At 49.2% G+C, this 27,280-nt stretch overlaps 8 protein-coding genes across 8 annotated transcripts; 4 read left to right on the top strand and 4 right to left on the bottom strand.

The window, feature by feature from the left end:
• Window positions 1-47: 47 nt before the first annotated feature.
• On the bottom strand, window positions 48-2,233 carry GGS25DRAFT_272876 (uncharacterized protein). The gene is made up of 3 exons (XM_049257399.1): window positions 1,748-2,233; window positions 663-1,692; window positions 48-596 (listed from the first exon to the last, which is right to left on the bottom strand). Exons 1-3 carry the CDS (start codon window positions 2,129-2,131, stop codon window positions 220-222), a joined length of 1,791 nt encoding a protein of 596 aa, XP_049116513.1. The 5' UTR covers window positions 2,132-2,233; the 3' UTR covers window positions 48-219.
• Window positions 2,234-3,449: 1,216 nt separating this feature from the next.
• Window positions 3,450-7,272, top strand: GGS25DRAFT_521541 (heme peroxidase; the record flags this gene model as incomplete). Its single annotated transcript, XM_049264078.1, has 6 exons — window positions 3,450-3,655; window positions 3,710-5,439; window positions 5,505-6,403; window positions 6,521-6,739; window positions 6,807-7,083; window positions 7,145-7,272. 6 exons carry the CDS (start codon window positions 3,450-3,452, stop codon window positions 7,270-7,272), a joined length of 3,459 nt encoding a protein of 1,152 aa, XP_049116512.1.
• Window positions 7,273-9,061: 1,789 nt separating this feature from the next.
• On the top strand, window positions 9,062-11,094 carry GGS25DRAFT_489932 (tyrosine/serine protein phosphatase). Its single transcript, XM_049260947.1, has 6 exons — window positions 9,062-9,676; window positions 9,735-9,775; window positions 9,862-9,937; window positions 10,012-10,167; window positions 10,261-10,396; window positions 10,573-11,094. The coding sequence occupies exons 1-6, from the start codon at window positions 9,603-9,605 to the stop codon at window positions 10,930-10,932; spliced, it is 843 nt and encodes a 280-aa protein (XP_049116511.1). The 5' UTR covers window positions 9,062-9,602; the 3' UTR covers window positions 10,933-11,094.
• GGS25DRAFT_489927 (methyltransferase) lies at window positions 11,081-12,577 on the bottom strand. Its single transcript, XM_049260946.1, has 2 exons — window positions 12,075-12,577; window positions 11,081-11,883 (listed from the first exon to the last, which is right to left on the bottom strand). The coding sequence occupies exons 1-2, from the start codon at window positions 12,379-12,381 to the stop codon at window positions 11,096-11,098; spliced, it is 1,095 nt and encodes a 364-aa protein (XP_049116510.1). The 5' UTR covers window positions 12,382-12,577; the 3' UTR covers window positions 11,081-11,095.
• An 84-nt stretch (window positions 12,578-12,661) lies between these two features.
• On the top strand, window positions 12,662-13,751 carry GGS25DRAFT_489923 (uncharacterized protein). The gene has a single exon (XM_049260945.1). The coding sequence runs from the start codon at window positions 12,914-12,916 to the stop codon at window positions 13,595-13,597; it is 684 nt and encodes a 227-aa protein (XP_049116509.1). The 5' UTR covers window positions 12,662-12,913; the 3' UTR covers window positions 13,598-13,751.
• A 1,037-nt stretch (window positions 13,752-14,788) lies between these two features.
• Window positions 14,789-17,237, bottom strand: GGS25DRAFT_521537 (uncharacterized protein; the record flags this gene model as incomplete). Its single annotated transcript, XM_049264077.1, has 3 exons — window positions 14,789-15,361; window positions 15,419-17,168; window positions 17,233-17,237. The coding sequence occupies 3 exons, from the start codon at window positions 17,235-17,237 to the stop codon at window positions 14,789-14,791; spliced, it is 2,328 nt and encodes a 775-aa protein (XP_049116508.1).
• A 3,826-nt stretch (window positions 17,238-21,063) lies between these two features.
• On the bottom strand, window positions 21,064-22,491 carry GGS25DRAFT_272366 (tetratricopeptide). Its single transcript, XM_049257398.1, has 4 exons — window positions 22,035-22,491; window positions 21,773-21,979; window positions 21,571-21,714; window positions 21,064-21,513 (listed from the first exon to the last, which is right to left on the bottom strand). Exons 1-4 carry the CDS (start codon window positions 22,410-22,412, stop codon window positions 21,274-21,276), a joined length of 969 nt encoding a protein of 322 aa, XP_049116507.1. The 5' UTR covers window positions 22,413-22,491; the 3' UTR covers window positions 21,064-21,273.
• Window positions 22,492-22,998: 507 nt separating this feature from the next.
• GGS25DRAFT_489906 (Adaptor protein complex AP-3 delta subunit) lies at window positions 22,999-27,268 on the top strand. The gene is made up of 6 exons (XM_049260944.1): window positions 22,999-23,381; window positions 23,444-23,562; window positions 23,626-23,822; window positions 23,881-24,264; window positions 24,321-24,549; window positions 24,608-27,268. Coding segments are annotated over exons 1-6 (3,108 nt in total). The 5' UTR covers window positions 22,999-23,379; the 3' UTR covers window positions 26,785-27,268.
• The last annotated feature ends 12 nt before the right edge of the window (window positions 27,269-27,280 follow it).

The following is a 27,280-nucleotide window of genomic DNA, read 5'->3' as shown; positions in this document are numbered from 1 at the left end:
TTGAAGTAACATTGAATTTAATCACCGTTATATTATGTATCGATAAAGTCTCCCACACAACATTGAACTTTTGCTATTACTGCTACTAGTAACTGCTACAGCTACACACCGAAAATCAACCGGTTCATATCTTTCCACACCCATCCGTAGCTCATCCCATCACATCCATACTTACCTATTAGCTACCTACGTTACATTTCACACAAAAAAAACTTCATCTCACTTTTGTGAGTTGGATCCATTTTCGGCTTCTTGCACTGCTTCAGGGCTGCTCGATGTCGGAGCAGGGTTGCTAGCAGCCTGATTCGCAAACCTATAAGTTTTGTGATCTGGATTCATCTCTCCTCCGTCGATCTCAAATACAGGCTCAAAATTGCCAAGACGATCTTGATGCTTTAGGCACGGTGGTAGCCTATCGCCATGATTGTTCCTTGGCTGGTAGGTAGCATTGTTGCTCAAACGCCAGACCAGCGATTCGTGTAGGACAGCGTCTTGTGGGATATCACGCGTGGAACCCGCGTTGAGTGGGAAGCGGATATTCTCCCACTCGTTGCGTTTGTGATTAAGCTCCCAACGTGTGATGATCGGAAGCCATTCTACTCGAGTTAGCATTGATGAAAGTCAATCATAGGTTTGTAAAGATGTGTAAGATGTATGCTTACCCATAAATTTCCAGAGCAGTACGGTGAAAAATCCTGTTCCGTGGCCAAAAAGGAGCGAGTCGTGCATATATCCCTTCAATGCCTGCTCCTTTTTTTTGTTAAAGCGCTTCTTGAATCCTTTCACACTATCACTCCACTTGACTGCCGCCGACGTGTCTATTTGGCCTACAAGTTCGACTTCACGAATCATCCAGGCTAAGGGAATATCGCTCATCTGGAAGGGATCAGACTTAATGTCCGCGCTAGGATCCTTGGATTTTCGCGTCGTCCAGAAATTCTTGATACGCTCCCAGATGGTCATTTTTTGGCCATTATCAAGAGGGTGTTCTGCTGAGGCTGGCCAACCACCACCAACGTCGCCGTGGCAGCCCGGGAACCAGACCTCTTTAATATCCTCGTGGCCATGGCTTGTGTCCCGGATGTCCTGTGCGAGGAGTGCGGCCTTGAATTTGACACGGCGCTCATCGACTGCGACGGCGTGTCGGACGTAATGTGCAGTGCCTTTTACTGGCACTGGCATAGGCGCCTTGCTCTCCAAGATTGCGACCGAGTTCACGCAGTCCCAGATGCCGAGGAAATACACCTTAATGTTAACCTCTTCAGTCTTCCCGCATGGCAGCTCTATTCTCTCCTTCCGGCAAAAGGTATTGCTGAAAGCGGTAACCTCATCCCGTGCTCGCTTGTACTTATGGCCGTGGTGTTCGTCGTGATCATCATGGTCATCATGATGCTCTTCATCTTGATTGTTGAGCACCGGCTCCGCCTCACCTATGTCTGTGCCTGTACTGGCCTTGGCAATCTTATTCTTCTTCTTTTCCTTCTTATCTTTCTTATCCTTCTTGCCATGCTTGGGGTGCGCAAGATTGAAATTATCAGTCTCTCCGGCTAAATAGCGCTGGTAGAGGCGGTATGCGAAGGATACCATTTCCTCATTCCCCTTGCAGAGCAGTCCTACGGTATTGACCATGCGTGCTAGGAACTTCGCCGTGAATGCGCCACGACTAAATCCAAACATGTAGATCTTGTCCCCCTGAGCATCATAGGTAAGCAATAATTGCCATCCGGTCTTGGAAAGGATTGCTTACACGGTCATAGTATCGCATCAAAAATCGATATCCAGCCATGACGTGAGCGTCGAACGTCGTGCCAATTCCCTGGTCGATGGTCTGAGAAATAGAACTCTTTAACTGACCAAACAAGGTCTTATTGACAGATTTCTCATCGATATCATAGGTACCGATGCCGGCTAGTTTCTTCGTAAGCAACAAAAATATGAGAAGAGCAAAGAAAAACTCACTCTGATAATAATGATACTGTTGAGGGTCTTGACGATCCAGCTTGTTCAAGATCTTGACCACGTTGGTATCAGAATTTGACCCGGTGTACGCATTGCCGGTGCCATCGAAGCACAGTACGAGCTTCTTAGGTTCTCGAGGTTGGCTGGAGCCCTCATTAGCATGAGTAGCCATGCTGCTTCCTCGCTCTCGAACGGACGGCGTATTGCCAGCAAGACTGGATGGTAACTATGCGCTTCGAGAGAGTTGGAGGATATTTAGATATTACAAGTCAAGGAGCAAGTCCGGCCAGACCGAGGAGATATCTTTCACGACATTCCAAGGGCTCACAAGCTTCATTTATCATTTGTTTCACACGCGGTCACCTACCCCCCATCCCTACATACACATGTTCCTTTTCACTGAAATCTTATCAACGCCGTTGCACGCGCTCAATAAAATGAGGTGAGCTGACTCTATTTGATCAGCTACTTTGATCCTCGTTCCGTCTATTGCTTTTTGCTGCCAACGCCAAGGTATCAATGGCGCCCCGATCGACATTTGTGTTCAGATAGGTGTACACCGACTTATAGTACCGATAAAGACACGGCGAGGTACAGAGGCGGTACCCGGGCTGTGTCGCCTGTGTTTCTACTTTTTCTGTCAATCTCAGGTTTCAAGGTCGCCACTCATCGTGTGACTTCGTCTCCATCTTCTACTAGTCTTCTAGCTAGTGTAGAACAAGCTGCGGTGGCTTGCATTTCATCGGACATGACAAGCTCGGCAGTCTTGCCAGCTATTACGAAAAAAGCCACTCTATATGCATCCGATTACATACGACGTGCATGCTTATGTGTATTATAGGATGTGATGCAACGTATGACACATACGGGGATCTCAGACCATGGATATATTCTAGTTTCTGGGGTAGGTATCATCCACCAATAATGAAGAACGTTATGACCTCGTCACAACTGTTTAGATGACCGGGAGCGGCCCGCTTACATCAAAACAATAAATTTTGAGTCCGCTCTTGGCGGCTGATATCTACAACCTCATCCGGTGTGGCGCGCCTATTGCTTGAACCCCGACTCCAAAGTGGATGTTACTGAGCCTATCATGACTGCTCAATTGGTTATCGACGAAGAATTGGACTTTGTTACGCAGCATCTCAGCTCCTCTTTCTCCTCGGTGGCTTTTCCTTCGTAACGGCTGAACCATATAGACTGGGCCGGAATGCTTCAACGCACGGCTCAGGCTCGCATTGCGGATATTGACTATGTGCTTCACGTCATGGACCTGGGAACAGGAATGAGGGGGATGAGGGGGTGCGTGGTTTTTCGGTAGAATGGGTTGACAAAGATGAGTGTATGCCGTAGGTAGGTGGTTAGCTGTATATCTCATATATATGAGGTGTAGGAAGGTAGTGCCGGTCAGTGGCGCGTCTATATTCCCATGTCTCTATGCTCTGTCTCATTTTCAGCAAAGAGAAGTTCGTATTCTGGAATTAACTATGCCCTCCGAAGAGAAGTTTCAGGCCGGCGAGGCTTACGGAGATGTGGAAAAAGACTCTGCCAATTTCTTTTCTGATCCTGCCAAGATCGCGCAAGATCTCTTGAAAGACTGTGCTGGTCTTGCGAACCAGACAACTCTTCCCGAGCTCGTGGGCCTCATCAAGGAACTACTACAAAAGGGGCAACCTCTTGACGATAAGAAGGGGTAAGGTGGATCTTATAGAACTCAACGAACGACATATCTAACTGCCTGTCATAGTAACACTGAGCTCTTGATTGGGATCCTTACCTCCCTTCCTTCTACGTCAAAGGCTAGAGTTCAGCTTACCAACAAGCTCATTGATACGCTTTGGGATAACCTTCAACATCCACCCTTGTGCTATGTTGGAGGTGACGTGAGGTACGAGGTGGTTGACTCTTCGGAGTCAACTGGACCACATAATGTGGCACCCAAGCCCTACGACGCGATCGAGTTCAAGGCCCCGGACAGCGACATTACCCTGCGTGAGCATATACCACAAGCCCCAGATGGTCTTCATCACTATCGAACACCGGATGGGAGTTATAACAACCCCATCCAGCCTAACTTGGGGAGGGCTGGGGCCCCTTACGCGAAGACGGTGAGGACAACAAAGCGCTTGGCGGGCGTCAAGCCTGATGCAGGTTTACTTTTTGACCTTTTGATGGCCCGCGATGACAAACACTTCAAAGAGAGCCCAGCAGGTATCTCATCCATGTTCTACTATCACGCGGCCATCATCATCCACGACATCTTCCGTACAAACCGTACGGACATGAATAAGTCAGATACTTCGTCATATCTCGACCTGGCCCCCCTTTACGGCTCTTCTCTCAAGGATCAGCTGGAGGTCCGTACCATGAAGGAGGGCAAGCTAAAGCCTGATACCTTCCATGAGAAGCGATTGCTTGGCCAGCCTGCAGGGGTTAATGTCATGCTTGTTATGTACAACCGTTTCCATAACTATGTAGCAGACATCTTGCTGCAGATCAACGAGAATGGGCGCTTTACGCTAGACTGTGGGCTAAATCCTACTCCAGAGGAAAAGGCTCGTGCCGTTGCTAAGCAGGATCACGACCTCTTCAATACGGCTCGCTTGATCACTGGTGGGCTATACATCAATATCAGCTTGCATGACTACCTACGAGCCATCACCAACACACATCACTCCAAGAGTAACTGGACACTGGACCCTCGTGTCCAAATCGACAAGCAATTCGATGGTGAGGGTGCGCCGCGGGGAGTTGGGAATCAAGTAAGTGTAGAGTTTAATCTACTATACCGATTCCACTCGTGTATTAGCCGCAAGGACGAACGTTGGATGAACGAATTCTTCCATAAGCTCTTTCCAAAGCACGCGGTGGAAGACTTGGAGAATGTGAGCTTGAATGAGCTGGGTCAAGCCTTAGTGGAATTTGAAAAGAAGATCCCTCAGGACCCTAGTCTTCGCACATTTGACGGCATAGAGCGCCAAGGGGACGGAACGTTCAAGGATGAGGACCTCGTACGGATCCTCAAGGAGGCTATGGAGGATCCCGCTGGTGTCTTTGGCGCACGTACAATACCAAAGGCCCTCAAAGTTGTCGAGACCCTAGGAATATTGCAGGGTCGCAAATGGCAGGTCGCTTCGCTGAACGAGTTCCGCGAGTTCTTCGGACTCAAGAGATACGACAAATTTAGCGAAATCAACTCGGATCCGGAGATCGCCAACATCCTCGAGAAGCTATACACAGATCCTGACATGGTCGAACTCTACCCGGGTCTCATGATCGAAGATGCCAAACCTGTCCGCAACACGGGCTGTGGAATCCAGCCGACGTACTCGGTGGGCCGTGCTGTGCTATCTGACGCCGTCACTCTCGTCCGCTCCGATAGGTTCAACACTCTCGACTATACCGTCTCGAACTTGACCAGCTGGGGCTACAACGAAGTGCAACAGGACTATAAGAACCTAGGAGGGTCGATGTTGTGTAAGTGGCTTCTTACCTAGTTTCTATAGGTACTCAGTAAAGTACAATGACTGATGTTATTGCAGATAAACTCATTCAGCGAGGTCTTCCTGGTTGGTTCCCTTATAACTCAGTAGCTGTCATGCAGCCCTTTTACACGAAGAAGGCCAATACGGCAATTGCCAAAGAACTGGGTACTATTGACCAGTACACCTTGGACGATCCACAACCGCCTAGGCAGTCCGTTATTCTATTTTCAAGTGCATCCATCAAGGAAGTCCTTAGTCACCACACGGAGTTTGTCGTGCCCTGGCTTCCGGCCATGAATGCCTTGTTCCCCGGAAAGAAGGACCTTGGCTGGTACATGCTGGCGGGCGACGCACCCCGGAACGAGGCCGACCGTGCCAACATGCTCAAGGCAATGAACAAGGTGCCCAACATGCACAAGGCAGTACACGAGTTCGTCGAACGCGTGGGCTCGAAGCTGATCCAGAAAGAGTCGTTTATGTTCAAGGAGGGTCTCAACCAGATCGACCTTATTCGCGACGTTGCTATCCCACTCAACGCACAGCTTCTCGCTGATCTCTTCTACTTCGATATGAAGACTGACGAAAACCCCAATGGTACCCTCAGCCATACCGATCTTTACCGATCTCTCCTGGATATCCGTATTTGGGGAGTCAACAACAACGACCCAGCCCAGGCATGGACTCGTCGCCGCCGCGCGCAGGAGGGTGCCAAAGTCATGATTGACTCTACTCGGAAGCTCGTTGATGAGGTCTCCATTAGTCGTGGATTCGGCCTCGGCGTCGCTTCCACCTTATCTAACCTTGTCACCCGGAAGGGTAGCCTCAAGGATGGTTCTCTACGTTCTTGCGGCTATAAACTCGTCGAGCAGCTTCTGGCGCAGGGCGGTAAGCCCGAGACAGTCGTTGATATGCTGTGGCTCACGGCCTTTGGTGCCATTGGTGTGCCTGTAACATCGGTCAGTATCTACATACCTAACTCTCTAATACGTGTCTAGAAGTGTACACTCCTTTTTTTGAAAGGGTTTTGTAATTATGTGTACGTGGTGCTAATTTCTTTATTTCTATTCTTTTAGTTCTACGAAATTCTGGAGTTCTTCCTCCGTCCCGAGAACGCGTCCATCTGGGCAGAGATCCAGTCCATGGCGCAGAAGGGTGACGATGATGGAATCCACGCCTACGTCATTGAGGCCCAGCGCCTCACAACCACGCAGCGCAACGTGCGTGTTGCGACGAAGCCGGCCGAATTTGAGGGCAAGAAGATTCAGCCCGGTAACCTTGTGGTCATGATGCTCGTAAGCTTTCTCCCATTCCTCATCATTTTACACACAAAGGCCGCTAATCCCATTTACCATTCAAAAGGGCGAGGCCGGACGCAACGGGTCTGATGTCCCCAACGCGGACAAGTTCGACCCGAAGCGCAAGCAGGACTACATCACGGCCCACAGCTACGGACAGCACGAGTGTCTAGGCACGGAAGTAGCACGCGCCTTCATCAGCGGGCTCGTCAAGCTCGCGGCCGATCTAAAGGGTCTGCGCCCAGCACCTGGCCAAATGGGCCAGGTCAAGACGATTCACGTCGGCGCCGAGAAGGCCTATCTGAACGACAGCTGGTCATATCTCTGCTTCGACGCTAGTAGTACGTATCCCACCTGCACACCCTCTTTTCTCTAGTGACATAATAGCTAACTCCTCGATAGCCTGGAAACTCCACTTCGACGGCCATGGAAAGGGTGGTTACAAGAGTGACAAGGAGCCTAAAGCGGCGCTGGAGATGCAGGAGTACTACCACATGATCCAGAAGGCTAAGGACAAGGTGCTGCAGTAAAGGGGTATTACAGGCTTACTCACCAAGTAGATAGGTATCTAGGTAGCTATGTAGCAGTGCTGGAAGATAGTACTATCATGACCCAGGCTTGGAACATAAGAATGGAGGTCTACCAAATAAAGTGCGTTAAGTTACCGACCGATTCTATCTGTGTGCATATGTTTTCGCGTTGCTAAGGAGGGTGATACACGCTTGTATATTGAAATAGTTACGCAACATTTGATTACCTACATATATGATTATACCACCACATTCTGCTCCTCCCAGCTACACAACTTACTTGCTTACCTTGCCTACCTGCCTACCTGCCTACCTACATAGAGCATATTTATCAGCTCATCCGCATTTTCCTCCTATTAACCGTATGTGCTCACGATATCCTGTATATTGCCTTGCAACGGCTACGAGCCACGGATGAGCTCCTACGTACGAAAACCCCATCCCCACCATCTCCACCATCCTCATCACCATTAAGTTGACATAGGTCCGGCATACTCCTCTCACCTCTACCTATCTACATTACCGCCACAGACGGACCCCCAATGCGTAGTGACATTAATTACAGCCACCAAAAGCCCATCCGGGTGCCGGTATAACGTACATACGTAGGTAGGTATGTAATATCTTATGTGGCGATTCCACACCCCGATCCCCGATTCCCGACCCCTCTTCAGGCCCGGCCTTCCCATGCGTGGAACTGGGGCCGACTACCTATGTAGCTAGCTAGCTACTGAAACATACATGCATAGATACACAAACTTGCATACACACATATATGTCGTGTAATGCGCAGCTAATATAAACAACAATTGCCTACATATCTTCCCCTCCTTTCTGTGCTTGCTTCATCCCTCACCTCCCCTCCCCCCCTTTCCCCACATCCAAAAGAAAACAAGAAAAGAAAAAGGCATTGATATTGGGTGTGAAACAATATAACCCAGCATTTAGCTCTGTCTAGCCTCAAGCCTGCTTCTGCGGCGGGCACCAATGAGTGGGATACATGGATATATGGGGTGGGTAGTTACGGTGAATCCCATCGTCGAGCATCGAGATAGGGGGGTCGGCCGCTGACATCAGATTTGTGTTTGGAGGGTATTATCACTGCTGTGTGTGGGTAGGTTGATACGTGGGCAGATATGTAGGTAGGTATTGAGGTAAGGGAGTTCCTCGATCTGTGGATACTTACTCGGTGGGTAGGCCAGTAGGTATTTAGATACTAACCTAGGTACCTAGGTAGGCAAATCCATGCGTGTCTAGCTACCTATTATAACCTAGGTATGTAGGGTACTGCATATACCTATCTACTTACCCACCCAGATACGCAAGCGCGACTGCCACCCACGGGAAACCCCGTAGGTCGACGGGCCGGGATTGAGACCTACCTCAGGAGGTACACGGAAGTCAAGTGCCTTGAGACAGCGCTTTGGGGGCTTGTACTACATGAGTAAGTATACGCATGGCTTGCAGACTTCCACGGCCGATACCTGGTATGGCGCTTGGGGGAGGGCTGTTATGTGTGCTAACCGCTAGTTGCCATAGCTAGTTTGATGCTTCCTTCCCTCGTCATCTTTCCATGTTTCTTCTTGAGGGAAGTAGAGACTCGGTGTCTCGTCTCAGCCAGCCCGTCATCTGAACACGGGAGGAACCGCGGCCGGGGCGGCGGGGATAAATTTCTGCATGAGAGAGATAGAGTGTGTAGGCATGTGTGAGAATGGGAATGGGGGCACTAATATTGATAGATAGGGTTGTCTTCCCTCGAAAACTAAGGGGCATGTAGATAGAGCGTCGATGTATAGCATCTTAGAATGATATTGGCGATTTTACTAGGTAATACCTACCGATGATACGATGTCCTTCAGTATACACCTACGATATGGCTATTGTCCTTATTCATGATGCGACAGCCTTCAAGTAGACGTCTAAGTTAAGAGATCCCTACTAGGTACGCAACGACGTTTCGCCATCACGACAACGTTGACTTTGTAGAAGACAGTTGAATGCGAAATGCTTGACAATGCATTTTCATCTATGACCATGACTGCTAAATTTTGATCGTTGAGAAGTCTTTTTGGAAACGGGTTTAATAGTGATACGTCAGAATGGTGAGGTGGGTTGAATACTCAAATAGGGAAGTAAACAGAAACTAAAACCTTGGAAGAGACCCGTCCGTAACGCGGGACTAAGAGGCACAGCAAGTCCAAGTCCTTTGCTTTGCTGATCATGATCATGATTCTTATTTTTCAATCACAACTTTTTGAATATCATACCTAAAATATCTAACCTACATACATACCGGTAACACACAACACCCAACTATCGCTAGGTAAAACATGTCAGTCACATTCGACAACATCCTCAACTTCCGAGACGTCGGAAAGACGGTGAACGACTATCTTGGCCAAAAGTAAGCCACCCAGACAGCCATATTTCAAACAACCCTTCTAAAAAAAATTTGGGAATAGGTTACTTCAGGAAGGCGTGTTATATCGTTCTGCGCGTCCAGGTGAGACACCATTCGCCTTAGATTGGAAAACTATACCATCTCGCAAAGCCCACGCGCTAACCTCACCCCCCCATCACCCAAAACAGACGATGCCTCCGCGGCAGACCGGCAGAAGCTGAGAGATGAGCTGGGCATCAAGACAGTGCTGGATCTGCGGACCAAGTAGGCACTCACTCTCATACGACAACGCCTCGTTGTCATATTCGCAGCACTAACAAGCCCATCCCCGCCAACAGAACAGAGCACCTGCACCAAGCGCAGAAGCGAGGCCTCACCGCCAATGCCGCCGACTCGCCCGTCCAGATCCCCGACTTGCGGTACCGCGAGGTGATCGTGACGGGGCGGCGCTTCGAGCGGCGCCTGCTGCGCCAGCTGTCCTGGTGGAACTACATGTGAGTTTTTCTCATCTCGTCCCATCCCGGTACACGCCTAGATACCTATCTAGATACCTACGCGAGCTGACAAGGTGCTTTTACTACATACAGCAAACTCCTCGTCCTATTCTTCCTCGGCTACCGCATCCAAGCCACCAGCCTGATGGGCCGCGCCGTCATGCAGCCGATGGGATTACTCGGCATGGCCTTGGTCGCTATAGATGAATCCGGCGCCGAAGTCGCCGAGGTACGTTTCCCTTTTTGCTTCTCTCCCCCTTCCCCGTCCCCCCTTCCCCGTCCCCCTTATCCCCTTTCTCCTCTACCTCCCCTCTCCCCTTAACACCCCTCTCAAACACGCCATACCTATACCCCCACCGCACCATACCCCACCCCCATTCTAACCTCCCCTCCCCATCCATCTAGGCCCTCCGCACCACCCTCCCCCCCTCCTACCCCCCCGCGACCCTCGTGCACTGCACGCACGGCAAAGACCGGACCGGCATAATCATCGCCCTGATCCTCCTGGCCCTCGGCGTGCCCACGAGCGCCATCGCGTACGACTACCAGCTCTCGCAGGCCGGGCTGGACGCCGAGCGGCCGCTGCGCGTGCGCGAGTATCGCGAGATCGGGCTGCCCGACCACTGGGCCGACACCGTGCCGGGTTTTGCGGCGAAGCTGGAGAAGCACCTTGACGATAGGTATGGTGGTATTGTGGGGTACCTGGATAGCATAGGGTTTGGGGCTGATGAGCGGCAGAGGTTGGTAGAGACCTTGGGTGCGTAGGGGCGTAGGGAGTCTTCGTTGGGACATGTCAAGTACGGCATACCTACTAACTGGCTACTTATTGTATTACTTTTATCATATCATACATAGCAAGCCTACCAGGTAGATTAGAATACGTCACAGCATCACATTCTAGCAGAGATTCAAGCATGGCAAAGATCATCTATTTCTTTCTAAAGCGGCCCTGTAACCAGCAACGATACATTTTAAGCCGTTTTGCCCTATTGACGAGCATTCTTCTATCCACTCCCAGCTCCTCAACCTCAAAGAGCGACTCTTTCGCCAACTTTGACTCTATTGACTCTTTAGTTTCATCAGCTTCTGTCCCATCTTGGGGAACCGCAGTTACACCGGTCCATATCTCAGCGAGTTCATCCTTCTCGAAGAAGTACACTCGTGTGCCGTCACCCCTAATGTAGAAGTTCTCTTCCAGATACCGACCTTTCTTGAACCGAACCTGTGCTAGATCACCTCTGCCATAGTCGCGGAAGCAAACCTCACCACCTGGCTTGAGTACTCGATATATATTTCGGACAGCCTGCTCCCACTGCCTCGGAGACAGGGCCGAGAATATGAAGACCATGAGAACGACATCTACGCTGCTCTCTTCCAGTCCCGGAGGGAGCTCGTCGCTAGCGGCATCCCACACATCGGCTTGCATGAAGTCCTGGTTATAGGCTTCATGGCTACGCATCACTTCAACAGCCTTCTTGGAGAAGTCACAAGCATGCACTTTCAGCTTGGGGTTCTTGTTGCTGGCTAGGATGGGGAACGCAGTGTTACCGGCACCAGCGCCGACTTCCAGGATGGTGACTGGGCCAGCATCTTCAGCGGTAACCTTGTCAAGTATGGGGAATTCTTGTTGTAACCACTTGCGATTTTTGAAGAAATTGGCGGTGTTATTCTTATAGAAAAGATTCCACCACTTCGCTGGGTCCGAGTTAAACCTATCTTTGTGTTTGTTAGCAACCATGTTCAAGATAGCGAGTAACAATATTGAAGTTGATAAAATGAAGGTATGTCAGATGGGAGCGAAAGAAATTGATGTAATTGGTCATCATAGAACTCAGATGAACTATGCATTGTTGGGTATCATCACAAAACCGAATAAAGTAACAGAAAGAGAACAGGGAGATACTCACGTTTATCAAAGTCGGAGACTGGCGACTCTCGCTGCATGGCAAACTGCTGCTCTGCGTACTCCTTGTACGTGTCGTCAGTCTCCACATGATCCCAAGCGTTGAACTCGAAGACATCGTCATTTTCTTGAAGGTACCGAGATCCAAACTGAAAGGGATCGGTTCTCTTCAAGTTGTTCTGCGGATCATGGCTTCGGTGGGGAGGCAGCGCAGTTGTTGAGACTTCCTCTTGCACTGTCAACGCCGCAGCTTTCGTCAACAACTCTTCGTCCGGCGATGGCACCGCAACAACAGGTGCAGCGTCAGCCATTATGAGATAGGACAAGACGATGCTTGTCAGTTAATGCCTTCACCAGGCCAAGCTTTCGTCACCGACAATAGTTGTATCCAAGCATTCTAGGAACGGAGTGAAAAATCCTAGAGCTTTGAGAAGTTGGGAAGAAATAAGAAAAGAGAAGGAGAGGAGCGCAAGGAAAAAAAAAAGAGTATTTAGTAGGAAAAAAAAAGTTACCCAAGTGGGGCAATGGGAAATCCATTATCGATAATCGGAGCTTATGGCTGATCTTTGCTTTTAAGCTTCACTAGCACTTGTCGCATATTATTTCGGCGCCGACTTCAGAGAACCTTATCGTCGTTTACCTATTGTTGTTTGAATACACCTTCTCTTATATTGTTTGGGCATATAAAAAGTTATAGACTACTATTTGTAGAATGGACTTTTTATAGGCATTGTTGTAAAACCCTTCACATTCTTTCCGAATACCTCCACTAGGTAGTTACCCTCTCTTATAACTATCGCAACCCACCTCGACCAGCAATACAACCACACAACCCACAATCCAATGGCAACACCACGCACCCTCCCACGAACCGCGCGCCGCCTCTTCCTCTCTTCGCCCAAACCCTGTCCCCGCCGCAGCTTCATAAGCCTCCCCTCCTCCGAACCACAGCTCCTGTCCGCCGCGCGACGACTCCCCTACAACCACGAGCGTCTGTACGAGCTAATCGCCGACATCGACTCATACTCGAGCTTCCTGCCATACTGCCAAGTGTCGCGCGTGACGCAGTGGTCCGATTCTCTGTCCCCTCCCACCAACACCCCCACTCCAACCACAGCCAACGCACCCCGCCGCTGGCCCACCCTCGCAGACCTGACGGCCGGCTGGGGCGGCTTCGAGGAGACGTACACCAGCCGCGTAACCTGCCGCCCGGACCTCGGGATCGTCGAAGCCGTGAGCGGGACCGGCGTATCCGAGATCTCCTCCTCACCACACAACAGCAGCCCAAACAACGGGGTATTCCAAAGCCTCATAACCCGATGGACTGTGACACCCACACCTCCACAGAAGCAAAAGGAGTGGAGCGACGTCCGGCTAACCATCAAATACTCGTTTGCGAACCCGCTGTACGCGGCCGTCAGCGCCGCCGTGGCCGACAAGGTCGCGTCCGTCATGGTCGAGGCCTTTGTCGCGCAGGCCCGGCGGAAGCTGGGGACGGGGCCGGAGGAGGCGCAGGCGTTGCCGTGACGAGGGAGGGCCCGTTCGGCCTACCTGCCTGCCTGCCTAGGTATGTAGTAGGTAGGTAGGTAGGAATGTAACCTCATAGCTTGATACGAGATACGATCGGAATCAGAGACGGAAGAAAAAGGTCGGGATATGTACGATACGTAGCTGCCTAGGTAGGTAGTGCTTTAATACCTGCCTAGACCGTAGAAAATGACGATGACGGCGACGACGATGACGACGCCATGCCGAGAACCAATTTCGCTAACAGGCGCGGACTTAGGTCCTGCGCTTAGGCCTCTCTTTATACTACCTACCCGCCCATATAACCAAGATCTATATAATGCTCAGATCATCATGTATGTACACACAAGAAGACCAAGATAAATCTCACCATCAATTTAACAACCAAAAATGGGGAAGAGAAGAGCAAGAAATATATATATATATATATGTAAAATCATCAAATTTAAATCCAACATCTAACTCCTATTTAATTCAAATATCTGACAGATCAAACCCATTGTATTGCTCCTCATGCTCCCCCCTTCTCCCCTAAACAAGCCTTCCTCTTCCGGCGCCGCGATATGAAAAAAGTCAAACTAAATTTCACATCACACCTGAATGCTTGGTCTCATGTCTGTCGTCTTGGAATTAAATTAAAAAACAAAAAGGAAAAGGAAGAAGAGATCTTCAATGTACTCGTTTGTCTCTCCCTTTTCGTACATATTCGTCGTGGATGCTTTGGGGACCATAGATCAACTCTTGAAAGTAAATATAGATCAGAAGAAAATGAGAGAAGATGCCAAAAATATGCGGTAGCAGGTGCAAATTATACAGGTCAGTCTACCGTAAGTGTATCAGAATAAGATCGTAGTGGAAAAGTGTTGTCTCGTGGTAATAGTTACCCATTATCCAACTTGCAGTAAGGTGCTTGAAAGAGGAAAATCTGCGAAAATAATGCCGCTTCAGAAAAAATGGCGTCGTCTCGAGGTAGGGTATAATGCAGAATCAGGTATGGAAGACCATCGCAAACGCCTCGGAACTGAACATTGAAGATGGTACTGAAAACAGGACTGGTGCTCCGGTAGGAAAGGCACTGAATAGGTGCTAGATAGCATCGACTATGGTAACCCGCCCAAAGTGCCTTGGACGTAGTTTACGAAGAATAATGGATTATCGTCTCGTTCTACCACTAGGGGTTTACTTGTAAGCTCACGTAACGAAGAATAGGATGGATTCGAGTACTGACCCTCCCTTTTTATTAGAAGTCTTCCCGCTTCCTCCTATCCAGCCGAGGACACCGGTTTGGACCTTCTGCTTTGGCTTCTTAGGTTTGTTAGCCTGCATGACTTGCACGCCGTGCGGGATAGGCGGTCCCCCAGCTCCGCGTTCATGGCCATCCGGAGGTCGCCCACCGCCGCCCATGCCACCCATGCCACCCATACCGCCCATGCCGCCCATGTTCATACCCACAAAACCAGTGTGTTGTGGAGGAACAGGGGGTTGACCAGGACGTTGGAGTGGAATCCTGATATTCACAGGCGGCCGGCCACCCATCTGAGCTGGCCCTGCTTGGCCGCGTCCCATCATTGGATTTAAAGGTGGCCGTTGCTCCATCGGCCACATATGCATCGTGACCGCCCAGTCGGGCTCGATGACCTTCTCCCACACTTGAGGAAGAATAATTTCACCGTTTGGTCCGATAAGATCATAGTGGCCGGCTTGCACATGCGGCCCGATGACGTCGACATGCAAGAACGCTTGCTTGATGAGCTCTTCCATGCCCTAAGTTGAACGTAGTTAGTATGCAAATCTGGAGCAAAGGCCTGTAATCTCACGTACCTGCCAGGTTTGACATAGATGGAAAGGGAAGCTGAACTTTCTCCCAACGGCGTCCTTGAAGCGAATGGGCGCCTTGTCTTTGCCCATGTCTTTCTTATTCGCCTCCTCGGCCTTTGCCTTTGCCTCCTCGAGAGCCTTCTTCTTGAAAGCCTCCTCCTCTTTCTTTTTAGCGTCTTCGGCGGCCTTAGCTGCCTCTGCCGCTGCCTTTTCCTCCTCGAGCTTCTTACGGGCTTCAAGCTCGGCTTTGATCTTGGCCTCTTCTTCTAACCTCTTCTGTCTTGCTGCTTCAGCAGCAGCCGCTGCCGCTGCCGCTGCCTTAGCTGCCTCTTCGGCTTCGACCTTCTTGCGAGCTTCCATTTCGGCTTTGGCTTTAGCTTCCTCCTCAAACCTCTTCTGTCTTGCCGCCTCTTCAGCAGCCTTGGCCGCAGCCGCAGCCCTGGCCGCTTCTTCAGCTTCGACCTTTTTGCGGGCTTCTAACTCGGCTCTGGCCTTCGCATCCTCCTCAAACCTCTTCCTTTGCTCTGCTTCTTCTGCGGCCCGCTTGGCAGCAGCCGCCTGAGCCGCCTGTTCGGCCCTAATTGCAGCTTCTAACTTAGCTTTAGCGGCAGCCTCGGCGAGAGCAGCAGCTTCCGCCTCTCTTTTCTTTCTCTCTTCTTCGGCTTTTCTTTCAGCTTCTAACTTATCTCGTGCAGATCGCTCAGCCCGGGCAATTGCCTCTGCTTCTCTGCGGGCACGCTCTGCTTCGGCTTTTCTCTCAGCTTCGATAGTTTCTCGCGCTGTTCTCTCGGCTTCCTTCCTCGCTTCTTCGATTTCCTTTTTAGCTCTCTCTAAGGCCGCTTTCCTTTCCTCGGCCCGCAGCTCCTCTTCTCTCTTAATTTCCTCCATCTTTCTCTGGAATGCTGCCTCCGCCTCCTTTCGAATCTGAGCCTCGAGCTCCTTCTGTTTGGCTTCCTCTTCCTTCCTTTTTTGTTCGGCTTCAATCTCAGCCAGTTTCTTTTTCATGGCCTCCTTCTCCGGGTCTTCTTTTGGAGGCTCTGGGGGAGCGGGCGTTCGAGGGGGGGCGATGTCAGTTGGCGGGGGCGGAGGAGGCGACCACTGGTATTGTTGCATGGCGTGCGGTACAGGAGGATACGGTGCACCCCCATAATAGTTCTGACCGCCTCCACCAAACGGCATCATCTCATTACCTGGCGGCCACCTGTGTTCGTTATTGAAATAATTACCGCCGCCATTCCCATTCATCGGAGTGGGGGAGAATGGGTTTTGGTAGTGGGGCTGAGGCCCGTACGGCACTACCTGGCCATTGCCACCGCCATACGGAGGGGCGTAGCCACCGACATGGCTCTGGGGGTAACCGCCGCGGCCACCACCATAATACTGACTCCCACCGCCGGGCGGTGGGTAAGCGGCACCGCGGCCGTAGTAGTCGTACTCTGAATCCAGGCTGTTAGTGTTCGGCGCCGGCCGAGGGTCGTAATGAGAGGGTGCTCTTTGTGCGATAGTTCTGTGCTGCCGGGATGGAGGGCGCGCAGGTCGAGTTTCGTGGTGACGCCTTGCAGGGCTGGTCGAAGCAGAATCTTCTGGGTCAATTTCGTCCTCCTCGTATTCGTCGTCGTCGTCGCTCTCGTAAGAGTTCTCGGACCAATCTTCTTGGTGTTCGTATGACCCTCCGCTGGGTCCCTCTGTCTCCGAATAGCTAGGCTCGTCCGAGATGGGGCCGCTGTGGCGTATACGGATACGGGTAGACTGCCTGTGACTTGAATGGGAAGGTCAATTGGCGAAAGATTGAAGTCAAGGGGACAGTCGTGTCTTACGACATTGGTGATGATTTGCTTCTCAGGTACCCTCTGCCCACGACGATCTACCTAAGAAAGTCGGAGCAAGGGATATTAGCAATGAGTCGGTACGTGTGCTACGTGTCCAACTCTACCGTACGTGGGTGGATTAATTTGCAGATGAATTCCTTGAAGGAATTGTCGTTCAGGATAATGCGTAGAGTCCGGAGTTCGGATAACAGGAGCAATGGCGCAAACAAAACAACTTGTCTCTGACAACGTTGTTAGTAAATTTAAGCTGATCTAGGTCTGTATGAAGCAAATAGTGATCGCAAGAATGTAGCGAAATAGCCGGATGGATGGTGGATGGTGGGTGTTGAGTGTGTATGTTTCTGTCCGATGGTACAGAACAATGCAAAAAGATGGAATGAGGAATTTGTGTGGGCTTTTGTAGAGGAGATTCCCGTGAAACAATTGAGTGGCGTTCAGCTAGAAATTATCTAGGTTCATCCTGGTCCTTCCAATGAGACTGGATCAGTTGGGCGCAAAGCGGACATCGAATTGGGTTCTGTCCACTGACAAAAAGTTGTGTGTGGGAATTTGCAAGGAGCGGCACGAATTGGGAAGCGGGGTGAATTAATAAAATATTGGGACTCGGCTTCAGAGAGATACATCCATGATACTAGGTAGTATGTATGTACATGTCTGGATCCAAGGCAGCTGCCAGCAACCTACCTAGGTACCCCAGGTAGAAGGGAGGTATGCAATAAAGCAGTTTCAGGCAATATTAGGTAGGTACTACCTAGGTCTAATGAGGCAAGGTGTGTATGGTGTGTGTGAGAGAGCATTGAAAGGGTAAGGACGAGACAAGACTTACCCTGTTTAAGTCACAGTATGCCGGGTAGCGGTGGCCGGTGTTCAAGGTACTGATTTGTATATGTATGGTACTAAACCAGTACCTAGCAAATCCTGGTATGAATGGATTGATCCTTCCGAGTTGAGAGACCTGGCTGCCTAGGCAGGTAGATATTGTACCTAGGTAGATACTTGGTAGGTACTGTGTATGTACCTTCGATGTTGAAAATGTTCAATACTATGTAGGTACTAGGTACCTAGGTATGTATTGATTCTTCAATGTTATTCCCAACTTGACCGAGATAGGACGGTCTGGTCTGGTCTGGTCGGTCTGGTCTGATCTGATCTGATCTGATCTCGCTAGCGAAGGTAGTAAGTATTTGTTTACTTCAAGGTTGTTTATCTCTTCCTCTTTAAGATATGAATGAATAGGGTATGTAAATAGGTAAATAGGTGAATAGGTATCTACCGTTTCTGGCCTCGGAGGGCTAAAACGAGAAACCGCGGTGAGCCCTTCTTATTTCGAGGGAGGATATCAATATGTATGATCGACCACTTTTTTTTCCCCCAATGGTTGTGTGATAAGGAAGAAACAGAAAATTTTAGGGAACAGGGAGGCTGTCAGGACTTATAACAGTGGCACTTAACTAATAAGCCCACGATTCCATCGTCAGCGAGGGGCCAGCCAGCGTGCAGTGACTAAAGGTGGACGAGTGACACAGCCCAGATACTAGATATATACCTAGGTAGGTACTAGGTGCAGTAGACAGGCTGGCAAGCCAACTGACTGACTGACTGACTGACTGAGGGGGCCAAAGTAGGTAATAGATAGCATACTACTTAGCCTACACGCAACTTTGTACCCGTACTACGGAGCACATATACATAGTAGACATCAACGCTCTAGAACCTTCACCCCAGCTGTATGGTAGATCCATCCTCGCAAAAGTAATAGCGCAATACAACACTAGCTGACGTTTGGAAGTGATTGTTGTTTGGGGGGAACAGGTGACTCGGGATAGATGCAACTTGTAGAAAATATCAGAGGACAACGTACATGGGCCAACGTACATGGGCCAAGGCTTCGATGATATGAAGACGAGTTGTGATGTACATATATCAATTACTACCTGGTAGCAAACAAAGTAAAGCACTAGGTAGGCTCTCTTTTATTCTTGTCCCCTGGATGAGTTTGGTACAAGTAGCTTGTATGGTATTGAGTGATAGTAAAAAGTAGATACTTGGTAGGTAAATAAGTAAACAAAAAGAAACGTAGGCAGTAAATAGAAGAATCGGCGATGGTATCTTAAACTTGTTAATCGTCTCCGGGAAGTTTGGGTCTTGGTAGCATTCAAGTATGTTCCGATGCTTATTCTGTTTTAAGGCCGCGTACTGTGTACAAACAACTCAGAAACGAGGGGGCTAATAGGAGAGCGAGAAAAGGCCGGCAGAAAGCTGGCTGAAGAGAGTAGAGAGAGAGGTAGGTAGGAGAGATAGAAATACACGCAGAATTTGGTCCACACCGCTGCGCAGCGCTGCGCCTGCGCATGGCTAGGGCAGATGCAAGAACTCACAGGCTACCAATGGTTTCCATCCTGGATTTACACCGAACACGACAGCATTATCTTGACTGGTGCCCTTCATCTTGCAAGCTCTTTAACCTTCACTCTTCGCTTTTCGCTCTTCTCTCTCTTCTCATTCATCCGGGGTCCCTATTCTCACTAATCCTCTTTGTCTCTCTTTTACCCCTAATTCCCGATAGCTTTTTTAAATCGCCCACTCATGATCTGCGGTATGGGGCCGTCTTAAATCGGAGTGACGGAGTACTGTGGTAATATTTTTGCGCCGGGTAATGGGGCGATTCCCGGTATGACCCCTCGTAATTTTGGCCTTGGTAACCCAGTGTTTTTTTTTGTCATTTTCGTTCATATTGATAGTAGTAGGTAGCGCAAGTCCGACATGAGCCACAGCTTGCTAATCTTTTTTCCCTTTTCTCGGGATCATATTGCGAAAGATCTGTCATCAAGAGTTGTGAATAGTTCTGAATGGTTCCAGGTTCCAGGTTCTGTTCCACGTAGATCAACGGGTATTGCTGTTAGATGGACATGACATGATGAGATTTATTCATTCCTCTCATTGTCTCGACTTGAAACAAATTCAAAGTCTCAAGTTAAGAATCAAGGGACAGCGGCTATCCTATCTACTAATAACGTCTCTCTCTTACCCCGTCGTTCTTCATTAGATTTAGTACAAACTGTAGAAGCCAAAATACGTGGTCTCATAGATAGCCTGTAGATAGATACATAATTGGGTAGCACATGGGGTCTACGCCTTGTTGCTTGTAGCGACGACTTTCGTTATGATGGGCGTGTGTATGCTATCGGGCTCACGACACCCTCATCGAGATGCCGAGAAGAAGCCAATCCCAAATGAGAAAAGCATTAGGAATGCCACCCCTACTCGACCCCTACACGACCGATATGGAAAAAAGAGGAAGGATGTAGAGACTTGTCTGCGGCTAGACCCGTCCCAGTTGTCTCTAGCAGTGGAGCCCCCGACGAGATTTTGGCTCTGCCTACCACCTAGACGCTGCCCGACGAAGTAAGTCAACTGTGCTTTGCTGCCCAAATCTCATAATACGGTACCTATTACCTAGTTACCTACCAACTACATATGTATGTATGGCGTCGCGATGCGTCGAAATCTTGAATACGTGCCGAGTAGTATGTGCCATGTACCTAAAGCATTAAAAGGTGAGCCATATGCTGCATTCGTACTCATTTCGATGGCAATGCCGCCTGTATGATTCATGATAACTACCTAGGTAGGTACATATAGGGTTGCGCGACTGGAGCCACGTGCTACTCATACTGTAGGAACAAGCCATCCAGTAAGGGGGTTGGCCAAACTAGATACTAATAGTAGAATACCTACTTGCATATACCAGACACGTCTGTCTGCCTAAGGATCCACCGCTTCTAGATATGAACTCCATGAAATCCACCTAGGCCACCAATTGGAGCTTTTACGCCCCTGCACATGCTCAAATGTTCAAATGCAGGTCCTCTGTCTTTGATAGTCGTACAATGCAAAGATTTCCAAGGTTACATTTTGTTCGTAAGCAAATCGGTCATGCGAATAACTGAGCTGGAGCGTGCAACATGTCGGAGCTACCCGAGAATTTGCTGCGCGGCTCTTCAGACATCACAACTTCTTCCAAGATACTCATCTAATAACCGTATCCGTGCTTTTCTCGAGGAGTTCTCGCGCGGCTTGGATTTCGGCCTTATCGTAACCTTGCCAGCCTCTTTCTCCTGCTGAACTGCGTCGCACGATTTCTGTGAGCTTCTCGGTAGCCACTTCATCAAGTTTGCTAACCGTAGCTGAGTCGGGCACAGAGAAACCATCAGAATTTGCCTGGCTTGGTGTCACTTTCCGAGCATTGCCTAGAAGTTGCCTTGTAGTCTTGTTACTCGAGTTAGCCTTCTTCTCACTTGACAGCTAAGGCTTGGTGATACTCACTAGTTTAAGACCGTAATACCCTCGTAGATATCCATCACAAAGCTCAATACTTCGACTAAATCGTTTTAAGGCTTCGGCTAGTTGACCTGCATTATCTGACGACGTGGCCGAAACAAATAAGACCTCGCCTAGTCGAGCATGCACCTGTGACGTTACAAGATGAGTAAAAGGGAGACACTTTCAGGAAGATAAGAAGACCAACATTCCAGGCATTCGGCTGAAGGACGAGAACCTCCTCGAGCGCAAATATGGTTTGGGGGTACAGGCCTTGGGAATAATATAGGTCAGCAAGCTCGGCCCAGGATTCTGCATCCGTAGGCGAGATATCGAGAAGCGATACCAGAGCACTGACGGACTCGGAAATGCGGCCAATAGAGCGTAAAAGAGCTACCCGACGTTTCAATACAGGCTAGGGAGGCTAGGTTAATATAATTGCTATAGAAGATGATAATAGAGGGGCTCACAATGTTGGTGGGATTGTCCTGCAAGATCTGCTCATACTCTTTCAAGATGGCATCAAGAGTGGCGGCATCATTGGCACTGGCCTCCTTAAGAAGGCCCATTAAGGCTATGATGCGTTCATTGTCGTTACCAAATCTATTCACAAGCCTCGCTAGACATGAATGGGCGGACTCGTCGTCTCGTGTCCGAAGGCAGGACAGCAGGAGATTCTCGTATATGGTCCATAGCTCGGGCGTTTCGGGAGCAGAGAGAAGAGATTGAAAGACAGAAGATGATATAGCACCTGTAGAATTTGCAAGAATACCAGGGGCCTTCTGTGATTGCTGCAAGGCTACAGCTGGAGGTAATTGACTAGAAGGATGGAGAAGGGAGGAAGACATGGCGACGACGTCAAATTAATCCCTGTTTAGATTGAATCGAGGCTTTGCCAGATTTATATATTTGCAGTAACACTTATGTAATAGTTACGGGAGTGTGCATGAACTGGATAAGGTAAGTAGCAGGATTTCTACCTAGGTATAAGTATGTAAAGGTATGGTTATTGGATGTAAGTTAGGTATGTAGTAGTGGTAGTGGCAGTGGTAGTGGTAGTAGTCAATAATGTTGAATATAGTAAAGGTTGGTGATTGATTATAGTATAGCCGATTGCGTGGCATTCAATTGATCAATGTTGGCAACTGCGCATGTGCATGGGTCCATCATTGAAGTACTATGTAGTTATACATATGTACGGATACCTGCATACCTGCATACATCAATGATAGAACCTACTAACCTACACTACTAGGTACATACCTAGTACATATGTATGACAATTCAAGGTTTCAAGCCTTACCGCACTTTAAGTTACGCTAACCGTAGAACATTCATAGGTTCAATGTTATATTCTGCCATTACTCACCGCTATAAGTTTTAAAGCATTTGAGTACCCTGGCCTAGGGTAGTTTATTCCTTATGATAGTAACTGGTTAGCACATGAGCAACTGAGTATACTGGTGCATGCAGCTGTAATAGGTCCGCTGACTGATTGACGTGAATGCTCCCAAAACTGATCGTGGGGCATCCATTATGTATGCTTGCTCTTGTTGATATACTTACATAATTCTTGGGTTCTCGTAGCTCAACCTTGGCGCCGATATAATTCATATGACCTTCTAAGAATAAACGACAAACCTACACGACCCTTACAGCGCTTCTTCCTTGTCCAAATGCTACCACATGGTCAAGATGGTTACTTGTTCTAGGCCAACTTGGAATCTGCAGCACCTCGTCTACCTCGTCTACATCTTCTAAACCACCTATTTCCACCGCGCGGCCAGCACCGGCAAAGGTGCGATTCGGGCAATCATGTATGTTATCATAGCTACTCTAGTTAGATATGATTCGCAGCTTGTTGACAGTCTGTCCCCAGGTTCGAGAAGTCGCTATACGACCTCATCCGGGGTCTTAGAAATCACAAAGGAAACGAGAAGGAGTATCTACAAAATTGCCTGAAAGAATGTCGTGCAGAAGTGCGAAGCCAGGACCTAGGTTAGTCAAATTCCGACTCACCTGTACTCCGACTATAGTTGACCTTTGGCCTTCATGTTATAGATCTCAAGGCGACTGCCCTATTAAAATTGATATATCTCGAGATGTTTGGTCACGACATGTCCTGGGCCTCCTTCAACGTCCTTGAGGTTATGGCTTCTCCCAAGTACCACCAGAAGCGCGTGGGATATCTTGGTGCTATCCAGAGCTTCCGTCCCGAAACTGAAGTCCTCATGCTCGCAACGAATCTCCTCAAGAAGGTGTGTTGGTTGCTCTGTGTATGGGAAACCTTCAGAATGTTACTAAACTTGCCTTTAGGATTTAACTGCGGCATCAACGACTACCATCGCCCTTCCGATCGTCACCCTCCCCCATGTCATCACACCCTCCCTCGCGCTCTCTGTTCTACCCGATCTCCTCCCGCGACTGAACCACACTCACCCCACTGTTCGCAAGAAGACCATTGTCACGCTATACAGACTCGCATTAGTCTATCCTGAAACCCTACGTGCCGCCTGGCCTAGAATCAAGGAGAGGCTCATGGACAGGGCCGAAGACCCCAGCGTAACGGCTGCCATCATCAACGTCATATGCGAACTGGGATGGCGCAGGCCCCACGACTTCCTTCCCCTAGCACCGAGGTTGTTTGAATTGCTAGTTGACAGTGGTAACAACTGGATGGCAATAAAACTAATTAAGCTGGTGAGCGGCCTAGGATCCCTATTATATTGCTCTTGTTGACTCTGTGGACTGCCTAGTTTGCTACTTTGACACCTCTCGAGCCAAGGCTCGTTCGGAAACTCCTGCCACCTTTGACCGAGATTATCCAGACGACTCCTGCCATGTCTTTATTATATGAGTGCATCAGTGGCATTATTCAAGGTGGCATTCTTGGGAGCGGTGAAGATGCGGATGGGCGAGAAGAGATCGCTTCCCTTTGCGTCAACAAGCTCCGGGGAATGATCATGGTAGACGGCGATCCAAACTGTTAGGTTACCCCTGACTCAGATGTACCATCTCAGTTCACTAACGTTGAACGATTTAGTAAAATACGTGGCGCTCCTTGCTTTTAACAAGATCGTTGTCACCCACCCGTGGCTAGTTGCTCAGCAGGAAGACGTTATCCTGGAGTGCATAGATAGCGCTGACATTTCTATCCGTATAAAAGCGCTAGATCTTGTACAGGGCATGGTCAGCAGTGACAATCTAGTCTCTATTGTCAGTCGTCTCATGAGGCAACTCAAGCTGTCCTCCGTGGCAGACCGCAGAACTGCAAACCTTTCGGGTTCGACCATCGGTGATTCAGACGAAGACGAACTAGACAGGACCGTCGATTCCGGCCCAAAATCAACGAATCAATCCCCACCTCTTCCGGACGACTACAAGGTTGATGTGATCAACAGGATACTGAATATGTGCTCACAAAATAACTATAGTTTCTTAACAGACTTCGAATGGTATATCGATATATTGACTCAACTTATCCGGACCGCACCATTACCTCGGCCTATCAGCGACATGGAATCCCTTTCCCCATCAGGAAAATCAAATGATAGGGATATATCTGAGAAAATAGGGGGCGAGCTACGGAATATCACCGTCAAGGTCCAGGCTCTTCGTTCTACATGCGTTCGGGCTGCTGAAGCAATATTAGCTCAACTCACCAGCGAGGCACCGATTGGTCAGAGCATCGTCTCGGGGGCATTAAAACCAGTGGCCTGGATCATCGGTGAATTTTGTTCGGAGCTGTCTACCCCAGACGATATCCTTGGAGCTTTCCTACAGCTAACGCCCAAAACTTCGTCCCCAGAATCTCTCGCGGCCTGTCTGCAAGCAGCCATGAAAGTGTTCTCACACGTTGCAGGAGACGAACTAGCTCCTTGGACACCCGAGCGTAAATCGAAGATATCACTACTTATGGCTCGTATCATTCATTCTTTCGAGGCTTTGGCATTGCATCCGAATTTGGAAGTTCAGGAAAGAGCAGTGGAATTTACAGAGCTCCTGAAACTTACCGCAGAGGCGGCTAGTAGTCAAGCGGCTTCGACAGAAACCGTTCATCAGGATCCTCCCTTACTTCTTACACAAGCAATACCGTCTCTTTTTGCCGGGTGGGAATTAAATTCAGTCGCCGTAGCGGCTCAAAGGAACGTACCGCTTCCAGAGGGGTTGGATCTTGATGAGCCTATCAATCCGAACCTAAACTCGCTGCTCGCGTCCGCTGATTCCATAACGATACCAGTCGACGAAAAGGATGAGTTTGAGAGCTACTACTATCAGCAACCACAAGCTACTAGTATAGCATCCACGCCAGCTATCAGCAGACTAGCAGATAGTCGTGAAGAAGTAGCGAGCTCTTACCAGCAACCTACCGAAGAAACCTATTTAGATGCGGATATCCTAGCGAAGCGGAAAGCAGAACGATTAGAAAGAAATCGTGATGACCCATTCTATATCCAGGAAAGTGGCTCTCTCCAAAGATCGTCGACCCCAATTCATAATATTCTCCAAAATTCAAACGGACCTGATCTAGACGTCGACTCTATTCCCATTATGGAACTTGACCTCGACAAACTTAGTGCTGGCGTTGACCACTCCCGACCGCAAGCACCATCGAAGCCTGCGCGCCGCACGCCGCGACAAAAGATTGTGGTGGCCGCGGACGAAAACTTGGGCAGCAGCGGTGGAAGCACGCCTCGGAATTATGATTCTGAAAACGGTTCCGATGCATTAGGCAAGGCGCGCGCGGGCAACATAAACGCCAAGAAGCTCAAGCAATCGTTACTAAGCGTAGACTCGACTAGCATCGGTGCGCTCAGTCTCGATGACGATCCTAGCAGCCGCCCCTTCGACCTCGAAGCCCAGAAGCGCGAGGAGGCTGAGATGGCACAGGCTATGAAGGAAGTCGAGCGATTGCGCCTCGAGATGCAGCGTGCGAACGAGAGGATACAAGTCGCACAAGGGGTTGATGCGGCGGGGACAGTGGTGAAGAAGAAGAAAGCCAAGAAGCCGAAAGTCGCCGCGGTTGAAGGCGACGAGAATGGGAATGGCGAAGGAGTAGCTGTAGGAGTTAAAGTTAAGAAGAAGAAGAAGAAGAAAGCAGTGCCTATAGATGGCGGAGATGGCGGCGCAGGACTGGGGGAGGCTGCCGGCGAGGTGAAGACGAAGAAGATAAAGAAGAAGACGAAACCGGCTGATATACAGGACGCAGAAGCTGGTTAAGCGATTCTAAGGTGAAGGTGCGAAGGTTCGCTGTCGTCTATAGGTGACTTACCTCCTACCTACATACCTACCTAGGTACATATCTACCCAAATAGCGAAACATCCATAAAGACAAGATATCATGATGGAATGAAATCGTGATCTAAAATATTGATATGTACCTAGTAGGTAGGTATGGTACCAACATAATATAACCTACCCTCACGGAAAAACTCTTACCACACGAGAAGGGCTGCATATATATACCTACACATGCCTACCTGCCTACCTACCTCCTAATACCTAGCGATTCACGCCCCATTTCTCAAGAAGACATAGCAAAACGTGCAAACGTAATACGTAAACTACCTATTTACGTAGTAATAGTTAAAAGGAGCAGTGCAACATTAAAAAGGAAGAAGAAAGAAAGAAAGAAAAAAAAAGCCCCAGAAATACGTAATAAGTGTAGAGAATTTTTTGGTTTTCCTTTGCCTTTTTCCTTGCCGTGCCTTGCCGT

This window comes from Hypoxylon fragiforme, assembly GCF_022984875.1.
Source record: "Hypoxylon fragiforme strain CBS 206.31 chromosome Unknown GGS25scaffold_5, whole genome shotgun sequence".
In the NCBI taxonomy this organism is placed as follows: Eukaryota; Fungi; Ascomycota; class Sordariomycetes; order Xylariales; family Hypoxylaceae; genus Hypoxylon; species Hypoxylon fragiforme.
The sequence above is the reverse complement of the archived record's forward strand: the minus strand, read 5'-3'. Positions and strand labels throughout refer to the sequence as shown.